Raw genomic sequence first — 19,003 nt, forward strand, 5'->3', positions numbered from 1 at the left:
CTCACCCATCGCACTCTGCTGAGCCACCAGTGAAGCTCCAGGGCAAAGTCAGCTTTGTGTGGTTGCACTGCCCTGAGTCGTGATGAAGATGGAGCTGGTTGTAAACACAGCAGGGAAGAGAGATCCTCTTCCAGTCTTCAACTACTATATCCTATTTGGCCATCATAGCTCAGCATTGCAAGCAAAGAAGCTTCTACTGCCATTCTGGAAATCCAGTGACTCTGGCAAGTCAAGGCACGTATCCAAGGCACGAAGACGAACAAAGAAATGTAGCAGGCTCCAGAGATATTAATTTCTTTCTTCCTTGAACAGCTGGAGAGAAGAAGTGCCATCCCCCTAAACTATCTCTTGCTCTTCGTATCAGAAAGATGGTTCTTTATTATGTTTTACTTCTTATGTCCCACTTGAAAGCTCCTCTAAGTGACAGAATGGGATGAGTTGTCTCCTCCGTTGTCTCTGCAGTAGGAGAAGGGAGATGGGAGATTTGGAGAGAGGAGATTTAGAGATAAAATACACTCTGGTTGACCTGCCCTCCCTACACAAATAAGGGTCAAAGAAATGTGCCATATTATGACAACAAAGTCCCAAGTTGGCTTGGGGATGATGATGCTATATTGGATTAAGGACAACAGCTCTTAACCATCTATTGCCTTGGATTGCATTGGCAGCAGTGTGCTTGCTTCTGATACTTGAGCCCAGGTCTAGCAGAGTCCCCAGCCACCATTTATTGATGAGTAAAGGCGAGGAATTTGAAGCTCACAACATACTTCTAATATTAAATAAAATTTGGATTTTATCTACAGCCCTTTGTAATACTTACTGTACTTCCCAACCACTGCAGCCTCTGCTGTCCATGCTGACATCACTGGCAAAGGAAGATAAATTTCAAAGTATTTATGTAATGGATTCAGTGACCAAGATCCCAGTCCCAAAATTATATTTTTTTTTTTCAAAACACTTTCTAACTGCATATAGTTTGAAGAAACTGAATGGAGGTGTTGTTTTTCAGATAATTCACTGTGAGCATCTTTAGTATAATAGTGGTTCACTTTGTGTTATTCTAGAAGTTTTCCAGTAGGGTGACAGTGCTGCAGATGTGATTGTACTGGAAAGGAAATACATTCCAGGAAGCATATTTTCACATAGCTCCATTTACACCCTGAGGGTGTTTACTGAGGAGTTGAGTTAAAAATATTCCTTACCATTGTGTACAAACATGCTGCACTACCAGAGGAGTTTGAGTATTGACTTCTCGTGTTCCTTGCAGGGAGAACGAGGGGAAAAGGGTGAGGAAGGCTTTCCTGGAAAAGCTGGCCCTAAGGTAAGGAATTTTATTTTGTAGTCTGCTCTTGCCACCGAGTCAATCAGTGTGTGATTTTGGAAGGTCTTGTGCTGAAGTCAGAGGAATCTTACTCTCCTGAAGTTGGAGGCACAAGTGAATGAGCAGATGAGGCTCATTGCCTTTCAGAGTTCGTGGTGTTCTGAAATACCAAACCCTATTTTACGCTACTCTCTCAGGCCTAAGTGTGTAGGGAGATCTGACCTGGACCTTGTGTTGGCTCCCTGTGTTCTGCATTCCCAAGCCATCAAAAAGGCAATTTCAGTGCCTTATGAGATGTTGGTAGAACAACATGGGCCAGGACAGTAGGGGAAATATTTTAGTAATGAGAAAGTGTTCTTACCAAAGTGTTCTTACCTTACAGTGCTAAAATTTTGCTTTTGTTTTTCTAGGGTGAACCAGGGATCCGTGGCCAGCCTGGCGAGCAGGTGAGCAGGAAAAATTAGTCCTAAGAGAAAGGTCTACCTGTCAGAGCAATATAAAGTGACCACATGCAATAACAAAGCCATTTGCCAGTGACAAGACCTGTGCATGTCATTTGTATCTGCAATTGAAGATGCAGCAGATGGGGGAATGAGACTCATGGTTAGAATGAGTAAAGCAAAAAATTTCAGAACAAAAATGTGTAAAATCCAACTTTTCATTATATCCTGGGAAGATGAAATCATCTTATTCCTGGTGGATAGGGAAGAACAGGAAGGTGAAGGAACAGGAAGAACAGTGAAGGCTTAACAGAGCAAGAGGAAATGGCCTCAAGTTGCCTCAGGAGAGGTTTCAGTTGGATATTAGGAAAAATTTCTTCATAGGAAGCATTGTCAAGCACTGGAACAGACTGCCCAAGGAATTGGTAGAGTCACTATCGCTGGAAGTGTTCAAAAAATGTGTGGATATAGCACCCTAGGACATGGTTTAGTGGTGAACACAGTGGTGGTGCTGGGTTGATGGTTGGACTTGATCTTAGGGGTCTTTTCCAATCTTTATGATTCTATGATTCAATAATTGAAGGAATAAGGCTCCAATCCTGAGGTACGAATTGAGGTTTATTGGTATAAGGCACTTATTTAGTGAATAACAATTACACCACCCTGTGAGTGGGGACTGTTCTGCTTCTATGCCAAAATTCCTTATAATCGACCTGATAGGAATCACTCATTTCAGAGAAAAGTATTCTCACCTCCCATCCCAAGTAAGAGGAGATCACCAAGGCAAATTACTCCTCAGGAGCACTTGCATCAGGCTCCAAGGGAAGTGTACCCTTCCCTGGTGTCTTTTCACTGTAGCTGGGCAAACAACCTGCCAGGTTTGCAGTTTCCAGGCAGGCTTGGCTCCAGTGCAGCAAAGGGTCAGACCCCAACCAGAGCACTGCCCCTTGGTCAGAATTGCCTCTCCACACAAGGCTGTTTTGAATTCTAACATCGCCTTCCAAAACACTTGCCCCTTCTTCTCTGTAGCATGGTGTTCTCCACACATTTCATACATGGTCTCTTTTCTGTCACCTCAGTCATAAACTAGATTACTGAGCAGTGCAGACCCTTAGAGGACTTCACTTTGTATATCCTCTGAATTTTGACAGGAAACAGCTCATAGGAGGTGTGTTAGTGTTGTTTCTTCAATCAGTTGTACCCCATCCTCCAGAGAACCTTCTACACTACATTTCTGTGGTTTACAAATGAGAACATCATGTTGGCCTGTGTCACGTGTCTTACTAAAAAGATGCATCATACAAATTATTCCTTCATATCTACTTGGTTATCTTGTCAAGGGAGGGGACAGGATGGGTTTGATATGAGTAGTTCTTAACAAATCCATGTTGGCTGTTTCGTATTATCTGTCCTTGAACTCATACAGACTCACTGATGGTTTGCCTCAGGGCCTTTTCAGAGGCCAAATTTACACCATATGTTTTTATTTTCCCTCCAAATTCTCCTTTTCTCTTTCTTTAATGTTAGGGCCTCTGATTGTTGTCCTGATCTCTGGTATCTTAACACTATTCCCATCCCTGGAAGAGCTCAAGGCCAGGTTGGATGGGGTTTGGAGCAACCTGGTCTAGTGGAAAGTATCCCTGCCCAGGGCAGAGGGGTTGGAACTAGATGGTCTTGATGGTCCCATCCCAAAAAAAAAACATTCTGCTAAAATTCTGTGCTTCCATGATCAGCCAGGACTCTGCAGTGGGTCTGAAAATCACCACTCCCTCTGTCACCAAATGTCATTATCTTTAAAATTCTCCCATCATCATCCTAACGTTCCTACTCATCCTCAGCCACCACAGCACCTTGATTCTCACCTGATTTTGTCTGCAGACTTATTTCACCTATATTATGATAATCGTTTGGGCCTTCCCATACCTGAGATACTTGTTTTTAAAGCAGGGATCATCTTTTCTTAGTTCAGCTTTTGTACAAGATTCAGTGAATTTGGGTCTTGGCCATGACTGAGATCCTTTGTGATTTCACACTACAAAACGCAGAGAGCAGAATAATTATAAATAGGAAACCACATGGCTGTTTTCAGACGACAAACTGGGTCAACTGGGAGCTAAATTTGAGAATATTTGATATATTTAGGAGAAACCACATGACACAGAGATCGTAATTACTCCAATAGCAAGTATCACAAAGCAGAAAATCAAAGGTAAAGGTTCAAATGGAAATAAATCTGAATGTGCAAAAGTGCATCCGGAGAATTTTAGATCTGTTCTTCAAGTGACATCTTTACTGTTCAGATTAATACAGTGCAGTTTTTACATTTCCAGACTACACGAGACCATTAAAGATGAAAATAAAAGTTAGAGTTAATTTCTTTAGCTGATTTTATTTGCTTCCTTGGTCCTGCTACAGAGTGACACAAAGAAAAATGTCCCAAATTTCATGACATCAGTTAACAGGCGAAAAGGAGAAGTCTTAACTGCTGTTTTATGTAATGATTTTCAAAATAAGGAAATTATTTGATAATCAAAATAGTCCCATTATGTCTCGGAAAACTATATCTATAATCAATCCCTTGAGAGAACCAGGGCAGGGTCTGCCCTACAGCATTCCAGCTTTCACAAACTTCTTTTTCTTATTTCCAGGGCGAAGCAGGTTTACCAGGTCATCAGGGTTTACCTGGACTGAGAGGAGAAAAAGGAGACCAGGTGAGTGACTTTGAGGCACAGCTTCATCTTTTTTTGGGCTGTTTGGCATCAGGATGACTTCTCTTGAATGCCCCTAGAAGATTTTCTCTCGGTGAGATTGCTGGGGTGAACAGCTCGTGTGCACTCAGTGAGGTCACCAAGTAACCTTTCCAAAAAGGAATTTCCTACCTAGTGACTGTTCCTACTTGCAGCAGAGGTGCTAATGAGCAGTGTTTATCCTAAATGCAGAAGGCTGTGAGTGATGCCATGCTGACTGTTAGGCAGTAGAAGAGGTACCCTATTCTTTAGGACTCCCTTTCAGAAATATCTGCCCTATTTAAGAACAGCAACGATTTTTGATAACAACAAAAATCACAATTCCCCTTCTCACTGAGCTTTGGAGAAAGCTACAGGTGGCTTGATTATTTTCTGATGGTCTAAATTCCACCCACATCCTGGTGTCTACTGATTCCCCTGGCCAGCTCCAGACCTCTGAAGGCATCTACATACCAGGAAATATTTGCATCAGAGGCCACACAGTAAATTTAGCCATGTAAGTGAGGTCTGCACTCCTGAGAGCTGACCACACTCTTGAATATGATCAAGAAGGATAAAAAATCAGTTATTTCCATTTAGTTTGTTTCATTATATACATTATAGAGCATAGGACATAGAATATATTCCTTTGGAAGTGTTCAAGGCCAGATTGGATGGATTTTGGAGCAACCTGGTATAGAGAAAGGTGTCCTGGCTCATGACAGGTATTGAAACTTCATGATCTTTGAGGTTCCTTCCAACCCAAACCATTCTATGATTCATTCTATATATAATACTATAGAAATGTAGGTCAGATAACTCCAATTTGAATGCAGAATAAATGCACTTTGTGTATGCATTTTGAGGAGTATCCTATCATCCTTGTTCAGTATTCCATCTGAACCCTTCACGTTAAGAAGGCCAGGTTACCTTGGCAAAATAGTAATATGAATATCCACTTTAGGTCTTAACTCTTATTCTGCTACCTTTCTTGTACAATAGGAAAAAAATTTGTTGTTCTTTTGTTGGTTTAGGGGTTTTTTTGTTGTGGTGTTTTTTGGTTTTGGGGGGGGGGTTGGTTGGTTGGTTGGTTTGGTTTTCGTTTTGTCTGTTTGTTTTTTGTTGGTTTTTTGTTTTCATTTGGGTTTTTTTGTTTATTTTGTTTTTAAACTACATTAGGCAGTAGGATCTTCTACAAGCAAGTTATTTTAGGTTTGGTACTTTCCTTTCCGAGAACTCAATTTATTTTCATTGGTTTTGAAAATAATGTGGTTTTATGAAGCCATCTTCAAAATTTCACACTTTTAATTGCTTTCTCTAACTCTTGAAAGACAGGTAAGATAACTGAAAGTTTAAAATATCTTGGTGGGGCTGATGCAATCAAATAAAAATATGCATATTTCCTACTTTAATTTCCCTGCTTTTAGGGAGAAAAAGGAAGAGATGGTTTCCCAGGAATGAAAGGTGAAAGGGGAGAAAAGGTAAGTCATTAAATGAATATTCCTTAGACAAGAAGGAAAAGAAATGAGGGGGCAGAGACAAGTGATAGAGGAGAGTATCTGAGAAAGATCAGAAACATTGGAAGACTTTTAACTGAGCTTTACAGAGAAGCAGCTAAAATATCTGTGTGTGGGATGGAGGCAATCATTTACTGAGCAATGCAAGCTGATGAAATTAAGGACAAATTCTTTATTCAAGGAAACTTTATTTTATAATTGGCTGATATACAGGACCCTGGAAATAAAGTCTAAAGAATTTTTCTGTGCCTGCCTGAAGTGCGATAGAACAATAATTAAAGGAACAGTCTGGGCTTCTGCCATCGAAAGAATATTAATTTTAGTGAAATGAGAGAACTAGACAAAGGTAATGTCCACCAAAATTTACATTTAAACCCCGTGAACATGAAGGTGAAGAAGAAGCACTGACCTTGCAGATGCTTGTGGATGTATGGCAAAAAAATTGCCTTCATTGTAGTGGCAATAGCATCTAAAATGTGGGTACCACTTCCTTCTTTCAATCAAGATCTTTGATCAAATTTCATTTAAAAAGCAAATTAGCTCCATATCCTACACTGGACGGGATAAGTTTAGAAATGAACTGTGAAGTCAGGTCAGTGATAAGATCATACAGTGATAAAGTCAACAAAGTGAGAATCCTGCATGCAACAAAACAAGGACAGCAGAATTTCTGACCAGAACACTGAGGTACATTCCACTCATGAAAGAAGTGCACTGGGATTTTCGGTGTCACTGACCTGGTGGGTTGGGTTACATCTCATCTGGTAATGCTGCATCTTCTAACAGGTAATGCTGAGTTTTATTTGGGCATCTTTTTATATCATTAGTTACATTTTTCTCCTCTCTCCAGGGTGACACAGGCTCCCCTGGACCACCAGGCTTACCTGGAACTGTAAGTAATAATGTGTTCAGTGCTATAACAGTAATTCGAGGCATCATCACATTTCCTCTGCACAGATTCCTCAGAAACAAATCTTTTCAAATTACTTACTTCTCTGCAGGAACTTTAGGACCTGTTTGCTCTGAGATTGTCTCCCTTTGCAATATCAGGGTGCATTTAGTCTTTCTATTTTTGGGAGAGGTTGTGCCTTCCTTTACTTCTTTGCAAACAGCAAATTTTTAATACCCTTGCCTTGTGATAGCACTTAAATTGATTTGTTTAGGAGCTGTGGGAGCTGTCTGAAGATCTGAAAACAGGGAGTACATTCCTGCAGATTTTCCAGGGTGAGCTAGATTTTTTTCCCCACTGGGATCTCAGGGTAAGACTGGTTCACTTAACGAACCAGTAAACAACAGCTCATCTTCCTGGGGAACAATTCATCTTTTTCCAGGAAGAGCAAAGGGTTCCACTTCTCACTGACATGAACTTTTGGGCTGGAGCATTGAGCTGCAGAGATGCTGCAGCCCCCCAGAGCCTCCCTGCTGTGCTGTAACTCCAGAAAGATTCTCTCAGCCCAGATTATTCTGGGTTCAACACCTGATCCAACACACAAACCAGTCCCACCTGGCTGCACATACCCTTTCTGCTAATGAAAAATAAAAAAACCCAAAACAAACCAACCAAACAAAAACAAACAAACAAACAAAAACAAAAAATAAAAAAAAAAAAATAAAAAAAAAACCAGGCCACGAAGACACAAATTTATTGTTCTAAAGATGAGCCTGAAAAATTACTTTTGGGAGCCTGAGTATAATTACAGTGATGTTCACTGGTGATTGAACCAGCAACCACTGAATGTAAATACACAAATCTCACGGTTCCCTCCAGCAAAATCTGAGTAAACAGCTTGGAATAAGCACTATCATTGCAACCAGAGGACTGATCCCAGTCACAGATCCACCAAAAAAATGGCAGATATCTGCTCATTATCTCTGCTCACCACAGCTGGATACAGCTGCCACAGATTATGGAGAAAATTTGAATCAAGGTCTGTTGGTGAAAGTCAAGTGCCTTGAGACCTTCAAGCAGCAATGGAGGAGGTGTTAGAATTTATTTCCTGACATTGATCTGTGCCAAAGTGTGCTTCCTGTAGGAAAACTCCACATGTATCACACAAGAATGACTCAGTAACAGCATTAAGGAAAAATCAGTAAAGGTGGAGAAGGCAACTCACAAACACAGCATAGCATGGCTAGACACAGAGAAGACATGCCTGACTGCTCAAGTTCCTGTGTTTGTAAAGAAAAATAATTTCTGTTTCAGCTGTTAAAAGCAGGTGATGATTTTGACATATCTTCAGGTCTTCAAAAACTATTTTTTCTACCTAGTATTATCAGCTTTGAAAAAAAATACTCTTTCTACAAAACTTTATCATTATTTTGTGGCTAGTCCTTCAGAATGACTATATTTTCCCTAAGAAAATGATGTTAAGATGTCGTGTACATAGTGCAAAGCAGAGGGACAACACACCAAGATCAACCTCAGTGTCAGGAAACTTAGTAATGTAGAAGATGAGTCCAAGTGGAAAAGTGAGATGGAGATCACTAACAGTAAACTTGATAAAAAGGTCAAAATTTTTTTTTGTTTGTTTGTTTTGTTTTGTTTTTTGTTCCTAGCAGTGGGACCTACAGCATATTTCTGAGTTTATGCTTGTATTTCAAACACTCTAGGAAATGTCGGATATTTGTGGGCTTGTTTCCAAATAGCCAGATGTTACAATGAGTTGCTCATTTATAAGCCTACTTGGTGGATGTATGGAATGTGTAATCTGTAATGACAAGGAGAACACAAGCTATTGCATTTCAAGAAAAAGGGGCAATCCTTGACATTCTTTTTCCTGTTCCAGACAGCCTTCTTCACCCCACACCCCAGGATTCCTGTAAGTAACATCTTTAATAAACATGGCCTTTGGTTATCATCTCTTGTATTTGATAGACACACAGCATTTTAGTGTTTTCTGAGTTATTTAAATGCTTTCAGTAAAGAACTCAGCTTGTGTCTGGTTCTGTGTATTATCTTCACCATTGTAACCAGCCATGCTGAGAAGTCCAAAGGTGTTCTGGTAAGAGCATCATTTAAGCCAGTGGTGCCTGTAAAACAGCTGAATGCTATCCCAGCCTCTTAAATCAAGTTCAAAATGAAGTTTTATTTCTCACTTGCAGCACATATTGGGAGATAAATGACCTCACATGGTCTGTGAATAAATTTGTTACGGATCAGGAGGTTTTAGGGATGGCAGGGGTGGGCTCTAAGAGTGCCATTAGAAAGGAAAGCATATATGCCAGGTTCTTCAGGGGCTGAAGGAGGAAATAAGGATGTGAGGTAGTACTGGAAATGGAGACAGGATTTCTTTGGTTCCCTTTTTCCCTTGGCTCATAGCTTACACTTACATATATATATATATATGTGTGTGTATATATATATCTATATACATACATGTATAGTACACTAAGGAAACGTGCAGAACAATGACATCTTATATGGTCTTTGTAGTGCTACAGTCACAGAAGGAGTTGTTTCTTTTGCTTTGAGTGCACTGCTTTTGTAAATGAGCTGCAAGGCAGTAAAGAAGAAAAGACTTGAAGTGGATCAGCTGGCCAGTTTGCTGGGATTTCTCCATGTACAAAACCAATGTGGTGACACCTTCCATAGCACAGGTCTGCACTTAGTACTGAGAGCTTTGGGAGGAGAAGGGCAGGTAAGGATGGTTACCTCTGACTTTCAGGTCTATAAATTAAAGAGTCAGAAGGTGGTGATAAGCCTTAGGAGAGCGTCATGGGTTGTGTTATAGAGTGGCAGGACCAGCAGGGTGCTGAAAGTTGTCATGCGCTCTCCAGAAACCAATCCTTGCCGTTACTTCCTGTTGAGTGTGTGGTGTATAATACCAGGGAACTTTTTCGTATTTATTTAGGCTATTCAGTTAGAATCACGAAATATCCTTGGGGATGGGGTGAGAGAACCACAGTGGTTGTCAGGTGTGATGCCTGAAAAGAGGCAAAAGCAGTAAAAGCTCCTCACTTTGCCTTCTGTCTCCCCCTGCATCTGGACAAAGCTGAGCCCCCACTGCATGTACTGTCCTTTAGGTGGCACAGAAATTACAAAGGCATAATTGAGACTACAGGGGACACTGCCAAGAGCAGTCATGGAATCTGTAAGCCCTGCTCTGGCCCAGGTTGATGGCAGCTGTTACCTGTCACTATCATTTCTGTGCACTGATCTGTAGGTAGGAAGTGGGTGGCAGTGGATTCAGACCAACTGCCAGTGGGCAGCACTAAGAGACAGTGTTAACAGCCCAAGCAGAAAGTATTGACTTGGCAAACTTGGAAGGACTCACAGGCCGATTTACTGGTGGGTTGGGTTGATGAAAGCTAATTGTATCCTGTATATATCAAAAACAGCACGACCATCAGGTCAAGGGAGGTGATTCTACCCCTCTGATCTGGCGAGACTCCTCCTGGAGTGCTGAATCCAGCTCTGGGACCCCCAACATAAGAAGGACATGGACCTGTTGGAGAAAATCCAGAGGAGGATACAAAGATGATTAGAGGGCTGGAGCACCTCTCCTGTGAGGAAAGGCCGAGACAACTGTGACTGTTCAGCCTGGAGAAGATAAGGCTCCAGGGAGACCTTGTATTGCCTTCCAGTACCTAAAGGGACTACAAGAGAGCTCCAGAGGGACTTTTGACATGGACATGTCATGACAGGACAAGGGGAAATGGCTTTAAACTAGCAGAGTAGGTATTTGGAAGTAGTTCTTCACTGTGAGTGTTGAGGAACTGGTGCAGATTGCCCAGAGAAGCTGTGGATGCCCTGTGCCAGAAGCGTTCAAGGGCAGGTTGAATGGGGCTTTGAGCAACCCTGATCTAGTGGGTGACATCCCTGCCTATGGCAGGGGGTTGGAATTAGATGATCTTTAAAGTTCCTTCCTATCCAAACCATTCTATGATTTTACAAAGAGATGCTTCTTCTACCCATGTCTGTGGCTGTTAGATTTTGCACTGCTGTGAAGATCACATATCAAGGAAGAAGTGGGAGAAAGAAGAATATTAAAAAAACTTCCATGCTTTACCTGTTGAATTACTTCTTCCCTCTGCAGTCTTGTTTTTCCTGGCAATATGTGTCCTTATTCCAACTCAGTAACACCATCCCTGCCTACAACTGTACTGACATATGTCTGTGCTTTGTTGTTCTGCTCTCTCAAAAGAGTTTTGGGACACGAAAGGTCATTACACAAAACAACTTTCAGGCACAACCATACAGATTTCCAACTTTGGACCCTTTTCTTGAGCCACTTGAGGTGGCCCCTGTTATCTTTCTGAGAGACACTAGATGGCATCGTGGGCTGCCTGGTTAAAAGTTGTTCTAACAGGGATGCTACTTGTAGAGAGAAATTCCTCCCGTTATTTACCACAGATGATAATATTTATTCATAATGCATAATAAATGCAAGTATAAGTAGTATTTATGCAGATACATTTATTTTGTCTGTTAGAGAATCATTTGAAAATGGACTGTGAATTCCCAGGTGTTGCAGAAATGATTGGCAAATAGCTGATGTGAATAAAATTCAAGCTGATTTGTCTGGCTCTGCATTTTGACTGATCACTATTCCTTGCATGTATATGTAGCTAAAATCACTGATGTTCCTACTCTTCCTTGATTGCATAATTGAAATACTTTGTATGATAAATAATGAATAAGTAATGATTGCTGTTGCCTGAATACATATGTTCATATCAATATATAAATGTGAGTATTTGTGTAGTGCCTGGTTTATTCCAGCTAGTTTCATAATTCTGTGCTTTCCTTTTCAATTTACAAAAAGCAGAAATATGGATTTATTGATTATTGTGCTAGAACTCAGGACAAAGCTGATGAACTTCTGTCTGAAAGCATCTTCAGTTTACTGTAAGAAGGAAGAACAGGAATAAATTAATCCTATTAGCCAGTGATGGTGGTGCATGAAATAACGTACTGACATTGCAGGAGGGAGTGGAAGCTGCATGGAGATGTTAATAGAACCAGAGATCAGGAATAGCTGCATAGTGCACACCTCTGGAAGTACTCAAGATGAGACCCTGAACACCTCTCTTATAAGTGGGATAGGAAGCTATCTGTATATGGGATCATACCCTCAGCTGTAGAATGACATGTTTTCTGTGAGGCAAAAAATTTCTCCTTTTAACTACACATTTTTCAATTATTATCACAACAGAACAAGAAGTCTGGACAGGGGTCTCCAGGTCTTAGTGTGGGATGTCAGTTTTGATTCATCGACCTTAAAGTCCTTTGCAGAAGCTACTCTGTGATAAATGGATAGCACTGAAAGAGGCCTCTTACCAAACAGGAGTGGTGACTTCCAGGCATGGAAACAGCCTTTCTTTCTCTCTTTGTCTTATTGTTTTGTATCAGGGGGAACCTGGACCAAAAGGGGAGAAAGGAGATCGAGGAACCAGTGGAGAACCTGTAAGTACAGCCAAGTACTTCTTTAGCTGATTTTGAACTTTTTAGCAATAAGAGGACATGGGAGCTGCCTGTTTGGAGGGAGAGGGTGGGACGTGCTTATTGCATATTGGGATACCTCTCTCATCAGAAATAGCCCCAGTGGTTCTTGTCTTTGTACTGGGCTACGGCCCAGCTAAATTGTGTGTTTGGCTACTGCATTTTTATTCTGGATTGCTCTCGTTCTGGAGCTTCCACGAGAGACAGAGTCCTGTGCAGTCACAGCTTCTGTAAAAAGCACTCTTTCCTCTCTCAGTGGGAGGAGGGAGAATCATCTCCTTCTGCTCATGAGAAGAAAGGACCAGTTTCCTTCAGCTCCTTCACCTCTCACTTTGTTTTTGCAGGGATTACCTGGGGTCCCAGGTAAACAAGGTGCCCCAGGAGCTGCAGGAGTCCAGGTAAGAGGGCCCAGCCTCGAAGAAAATCTTTGATATGACCAGAGAGGGGTGCCCTCAATGTGTATATCATTGTAAACAATTCTTCCCCTATGCACCTGCAGCCCATTTCTTCTTTGTCATTGCTGAAAGCTCAGGGACTTCTGTAGAGGTATTTACTAATGCCAGGCATCAGGAGGAAAATCAGCTCAGGAATATGGTACTTTTGTAGCATGATCAGTTTTTTCCGAGAAACTTCTTCCAACTTCATGATCCTTCAAGAGGGCAGCTTGTGCTGGTGCCACAGGTCTCCCAGATGTACTGCAGTACATCATCAAATCACTGCAGAACTGTCAGATTCAAGCTCAGTCCATTTGAACTTGAGTGAACTATTGCTCATGTGAAATGATTGTATAGTCTCAATCATCTTCTAAATATTTCTTCGGTCACACATGTTATTTCCAGTCATCACTAAACTATTTCCATGTCAACATGGGGAGGTGTTCACTCTGCCTTCATGTGTGTTGTACCCCAGTCATATAATCAGCAATATTTGGGCATCAACAGCTTAAACAGGTTAACAGCAGTCTTAGCATTTTGCAGGAAAACCTTAAACAAACTATAATACCATGTAACTTTTAACTAATACCTGCTAAATGGGGGAGGTTTCAGTGAGTACAATTTGTCCTGCCAAAATTCTTCAGAAAGGGCCCTGTGATAGGTAGGACTAGGACAAACCTCTGCACTGGGATCTATTTTGACCGTTTCTAAATTACTGATGTTTATATTTGAGAACTGCAAGCAAATCTTCCTCTGTGAAGGGAGATGATCGGAGTTCAGCTGGAAATGAAATAGCTGGTAGGCCTGAGGATAGGAAGGAGTTTCACCCAGATAAATACCTGCAAGTTTCAACATCCTGTGCTGAGAAACAGCCTCTGAGCTGATCAGCCATTAGTAATTCTTCTTCAGTCTCTGGGTTTTATTCTTGCTGCACAGAGAACCGGGAGCTATTTCCTCAGCCGTTAACTCCTCTATGAGTTGGTTAACAAAAAAACATTGCCTAGTGCACTTTCAGGCATCTTGAAGTCTTTTTGGCTGGCAGGCAGTCCCCTCCCATGTCTAATCAGCTGGTATCTCTCTCTTCTTTTTGCACAGGGTGCAAAGGGGGAAAAAGGATCCCGAGGAGAGGCTGGAGCCCCTGGAGAGACTGTGAGTAACTGCTTCCCTTGCAGCATTTTTTCCTGGCAGTAGCGCTCCTGAAGGGACACTGAAGTCAATGCCTTCCAGCTTTGGAGTCCCAGGCTGCTTGGACACAGGGCACATCCTAATCCACGGCATTGCCTTTGGGCAAAAAGGCCCATCTACACCAAAGAGATCAATGCCTCAGTCAGCCCAGCTTGAAATTGTGCATCTCTTATTGGTGAAATCTCTCCTTGTCTAACAAAACTCCCTTTTCTGGGTGAGGTGCTGGTGGAGCTGATGACTGCACTGAGATATCAGCCCAGCCCAGGGGGGCAGCTGGAGCAGGGAGCTGCTCATCAGCAGCCTGAATTGCTTTTTGATCACGGTTGCTTTTAGGCTTCCTTGTCAGTTGTGATTTTTTTAATACCAGCTCATCCAGAGGACTCATACCACAGCCCTTTTTGAGATGTGTTGTAGGGAGCACTGCTGTTGCCTGGCTTTGTGCTAAGGAACAGTAAAGGATTCCAGTCCCTTTTTATTATTGTGAGAGCACATAAGACCTTTGTGGCTGAATAAGAGGCCACAGACTTTCTTTGCAAGCAGAGAAGGAAGAAAGACTGAGGAACTTTTTGAAATAGTGATTGAGAGAGAGAATGCTTGTGATTAGGAGAAGGAGGGAATAGGAGATCCAAATTATGCATCTCAGAGCACTGAAATTTCTTCTTCCACCTTTGTGTTCATGGTTTTTCTTCCTAGGCTGGTGCTTAGATGTTAGAGCATGGTGTGAATAACACCAAGCTTGTAGGTTTGATCCCTGTATGGGCCACTCACTTAAGAGGTGGGCTTGATGATCTTTCTGGGTCCTTTCCAATACAGAATATTCTGTGATATTGTCCCTAAGTGCTTTGACCCTAAACCCTGAACTGCCTATTACCAGCTCTCTTTCACTCTTGATTGTAGAACTCATTAGTACTTTTGGGGAGGAATATAAAACAATAAAGGGCAAAACACATCCCCCTTCCACCAAAACTACCCATTGGTTTTGCTTCTTTATATATCCTCCTGACGAGGAGGATGTTAATGATGTGGAAATGCAGATATACACAGGCACCTTCTTTTGCCATCCTTTCACAGACTGCCCCTACTGCAAGTGTTTCTACCAGCTCACAGATCAGCAATTGTAAATGACACAGAAACGAGGAAACCTTTAAACCTCTTCTATGAGGAAAGGCTGAGAGAATTGAGATTGTTCAGTCTGGGGAAGAGAAGGCTCTGGGGAGACATTAGAACCCCTTCCAGCACCGAAAGGGGCACTGCAAGGGTCTGGAGAGGGACTTTTAATAAGGGCAGGGAGTGATAGGACAAGGGGGAATGACTTAAAGAGAAGAGAAGGTTTAGATTAGATACTAGGAAGAAATTCTTCACTATGAGAGTGGTGAGGCCCTGGCACAGGTTGCTTAGCGAAGCTGTGGATGCCCCATTTCTGGAATTGCTGGAGACCAGGTTGGGTGAGACTTTGGTCAACCTGGTCTAGTGGAAGGTGTCCTGCCCCTGGCAGGGGGTTGGAAATGGATAATGTTTAAGGTCCCTTTTAACCCAAATTTATGATTTTATGAAATAGCCAAATATAGACTGGTAAACCCAAATATAATCTCTATGGAGACATAAATCAACAACTCCAGTGTCCCCCATGAATTTTTAGGGGCACACATGGGCTTTCTCACCCTACAAAGCTTTCATCTGCAAATGGGAAAGACCTGTAATCCAGATCTGTACACTCTCAATGGTTTGGGATGTTCATCTGTTTAGTGGAAACGAATGTTTTCAGGTTTTGTTGCCCAGAGCAAAGAAAGGTGGAATTGTCAACAAGGCATATTTTGTTGACCTAGATTTTTTTTATGATAAATCAACAGAGTTTCCTCTGTTCTTATGGTGTTTCTGGCCCAGACATTTCTTCCTGCATCTCAGCTAGATTTAGGATTTATTTTGGTGGAAGGTAGCTTTAAGCTCCCAAAGACAGCCTTCATCCCTTTTTTATTGTTTCATTCTTCTTTACACTAGAAAGTTTCTCACAAAGATGCTATTTTTTGCCTTCTGCTTGTACAACACCCTGTCTGACATGAAATCCAATCTCCCTTAGAACATCTTGTTCCTATGGTGATACAAGTTGTGACTTACATATGTACACACACTTCATTTTCTCAAAACAGGGTGTGAGTGGACCAGCAGGGCCCCCAGGCCCAAGAGGCTTGCCAGGAAATGTGGTATGTATGCACCAGTGTATTTGTTTTCCCATCTGTGTCCTGATTTCTTTATTTAATGTGTTTAGTTTTCCTCTCCGTGGGGATCACTATCAGGTTAAAAGGCTGTGTTTCATTACACTAGTTTCTTATGGTTGAACTGAAGGATCTGGAGGCACCTGGGAATGGTGTATCCATGAAACATCTCATATTCATTTTTAGCAGCATGGAGCTGCTTCATTCCTAACCAAAATGTCAAAAGTGATTTTTGCTGCCAGCTCTTTGAGAGAAGAATTCCAATGTTTATTGCCTGTCTGGTTTTGTTCTCTTTGCCTTGATTTCATTTGTCCTTTTCTGTTGTAAACATGACTTCTTGATACAAAAATAGCACGGTAAACTCCCCTGTTTGTTATGAAAGCATGAAGGTGTTTGATCCTACAATTAGAGCCTTCAAATCAATGTGGTGTCCCCCTTACCTCAGTAGATATTCATCACCATTATTAAGTTGTGCATGATAAAACTTTTCATGTTTGCTAAAAAATCTTCGGACTAACTCTAATCCCAGCTCCACTAGCGTGATTTTCTTTCTAGTTCCTGGGGTTCTCTGGATTTGGCCTGGAGCAGATGAAAACCACCATTTAGACCTCATGATATAATGTATTAGGGCACAGTGGTTTAGCACAGAGGACTCTTTGAGCCAGAGTTTATTACCTGAGAAATCCGAGACAACCTAAATTGCCTTTCTACTAATTGTTAAGATACATTTGATTTAACTGTATCAATTTAGTGATTTAATTTCCAACTGAGAAGCGATATTGAAAATGAAGACTTTTTTCAATTTCATATTCCTTTAAGCAAACTTCTATATCAATAATACCAATATATTACCTATAAAAGCTAATATAGGAGGAAACAGTTTTTAGTGGCGCAGAAAGGAAAATTATTATCACATCCATTCTGAGGTCAATCCAGTCTTAATGGTGCCAAGACATGATTCCACGTCTTAAAATGGAGTACCACTCCAAAATGTGTTTTGGTGAGTTAGGAAGTTACAGTATCTAATTTAGAGCTCTAAATCATCTATATTTTGACATGGAATCCTTTGAGAACTGCCAAGATGTGAAAAGGATTGAAAACTGAAATAGAGGATAAAATGAACATAGCTATGTTTCCCAATGCTTGGCTTTGGAGAGCAGTAGCTATTAAAAAAAAAAAAATATTGGGAGGGTTTTGGCTCCTCTGATGATTGGGGGGTTGTTTGTAATGGATCAGGAACTGCTGAGGGTTTCACAAAATTAAATAGAAAGTTAGTAGTAGAAGCAGAATGCACAAATCTAGGATTAGCTCTATTTCTGCTTTTGCTGCTGAGCTCCCCTTTGTATTGAAAAAAATCCTCCTTTAAGGACCTGGCACACATCTCTTCTGTGGTGTTCTCTGGATTACAGGTTGTCTGTACTGGGAAATGTAGAGCTGATACTAATCCTTGAGATAGATTGTACTGAACCCACAGGTCTACCTCTTTGCTTTAGGATCAAACACTGCCTACAAAGAAACTTTTAAGCTTTAAACTTCTTTTCTCTTCAGGGTGTGCCTGGAGGCCCTGGACTGCCAGGGAAGGCAGGAGAAAAGGGGGAAAGGGTGAGTTTGTTCTTTGATGAATTTGATTCTTTTTTTGGGGGTACATTTTAAGTAAGTGGGACAGAAGCAGTCTGAAGTGGGAAATTATTTCATAGGTTAGTGTACAGTTAAGACACATGGGCTCATCAGATCATCTTGTCTGAACTCCTCTATTACGTGTGCTCTATGGTTTTCACCCCGTTGCAGCTTTATAATTTACATAATAAACCACAGACATACAACTGGATAGAGTGAAGCCACCACATTTTGAAAGGAAGACTTTCTGCCGTTCTCACTGCCTGACAAGAGCTGGCATTTGGTATTTTAAGAAACTCCTGTTCATCATTGCAAATCCAAAGCTGGAAGGAAAAGTGTTTTTCATGATTAGAAAAGAGAGTTCTGCTTTTCTGATAAACTGCTACAACTGTACCATTAGTTCAGCTTTCCAGTGCTTTTTTGCTTACCCTTTGCCTACCTTGCCTCACTCTTATGTCCCATCCCATGGGCTTTCTGAGGTCAGGGGTTGGTGATTTGGTCATACTTTGCACCCTGTTCCGAATAGTGGTGTCCTGGTCTTTGTTTGCTGGAGTAGGAATGATTAATCAGAAAAGTGGCCCCACATTTGCATATATTTGGGGCTTAAAAGGGAATGAATCCCAGACCCTTCTGTCAAATCTTCTTCCAAATTACTGAGCTCCACCTCAGGGTCTTGCGGCGACCGAGGGTGCTCTCGTACAGTGTCATGGATGGAGTGAGAAAGAAGCAACAATAAATTTTACTGATAAAAGACACTGAGTTAACCAAGTTCAGTGGTAAATGCCACATTGGTTTAACAAGGTTCAATGCAAGTACTCTTGATTATTTACTGCATAAAGGACAGAGTCAGACAGAACTGTCAGGGAGACCCTTCCGTTGAGTCATGAGGTTCAGGAAGGATCCCCTTGTGCCTTAAACTCCTTCTCAGAGGGGAATTTAGGTGTGGCTGGATCGAGATTTAGTCACAAACTTCATCAACTTTTTGTGTAAAGGATTATATGTGTTCAGTCAATCCTTTATATCATTTACCTAAGGTTTCAAAATTTCAACATGCTTATTCCCAATTGACTTACTGAGTGTCTGATGTGCTAACATGGCAATTTGAGTT

General features: G+C 41.4%; 1 protein-coding gene across 1 annotated transcript in view; it reads left to right on the plus strand.

Moving 5' to 3' along the window:
• Positions 1–19,003, plus strand: part of COL22A1 (collagen type XXII alpha 1 chain) — a gene marked incomplete at its 5' end in the record, with an annotated part of 191,465 nt that overhangs the window by 125,225 nt on the left and 47,237 nt on the right. The window contains 11 exons of the mRNA XM_027899352.1: positions 1,268–1,321; positions 1,732–1,767; positions 4,410–4,472; positions 5,915–5,968; positions 6,855–6,896; positions 8,791–8,823; positions 12,357–12,410; positions 12,791–12,844; positions 13,976–14,029; positions 16,213–16,266; positions 17,827–17,880. Coding sequence (XP_027755153.1) covers positions 1,268–1,321; positions 1,732–1,767; positions 4,410–4,472; positions 5,915–5,968; positions 6,855–6,896; positions 8,791–8,823; positions 12,357–12,410; positions 12,791–12,844; positions 13,976–14,029; positions 16,213–16,266; positions 17,827–17,880 — 552 coding nt within the window. The remainder of the gene's footprint in view (positions 1–1,267; positions 1,322–1,731; positions 1,768–4,409; positions 4,473–5,914; positions 5,969–6,854; positions 6,897–8,790; positions 8,824–12,356; positions 12,411–12,790; positions 12,845–13,975; positions 14,030–16,212; positions 16,267–17,826; positions 17,881–19,003) is intronic.

The sequence above is a fragment of the Empidonax traillii genome, unplaced genomic scaffold, assembly GCF_003031625.1.
Source record: "Empidonax traillii isolate 1590-97213 ecotype Southwest subspecies unplaced genomic scaffold, ASM303162v1 scaffold660:size391163, whole genome shotgun sequence".
Lineage (NCBI taxonomy): Eukaryota > Metazoa > Chordata > Aves > Passeriformes > Tyrannidae > Empidonax > Empidonax traillii.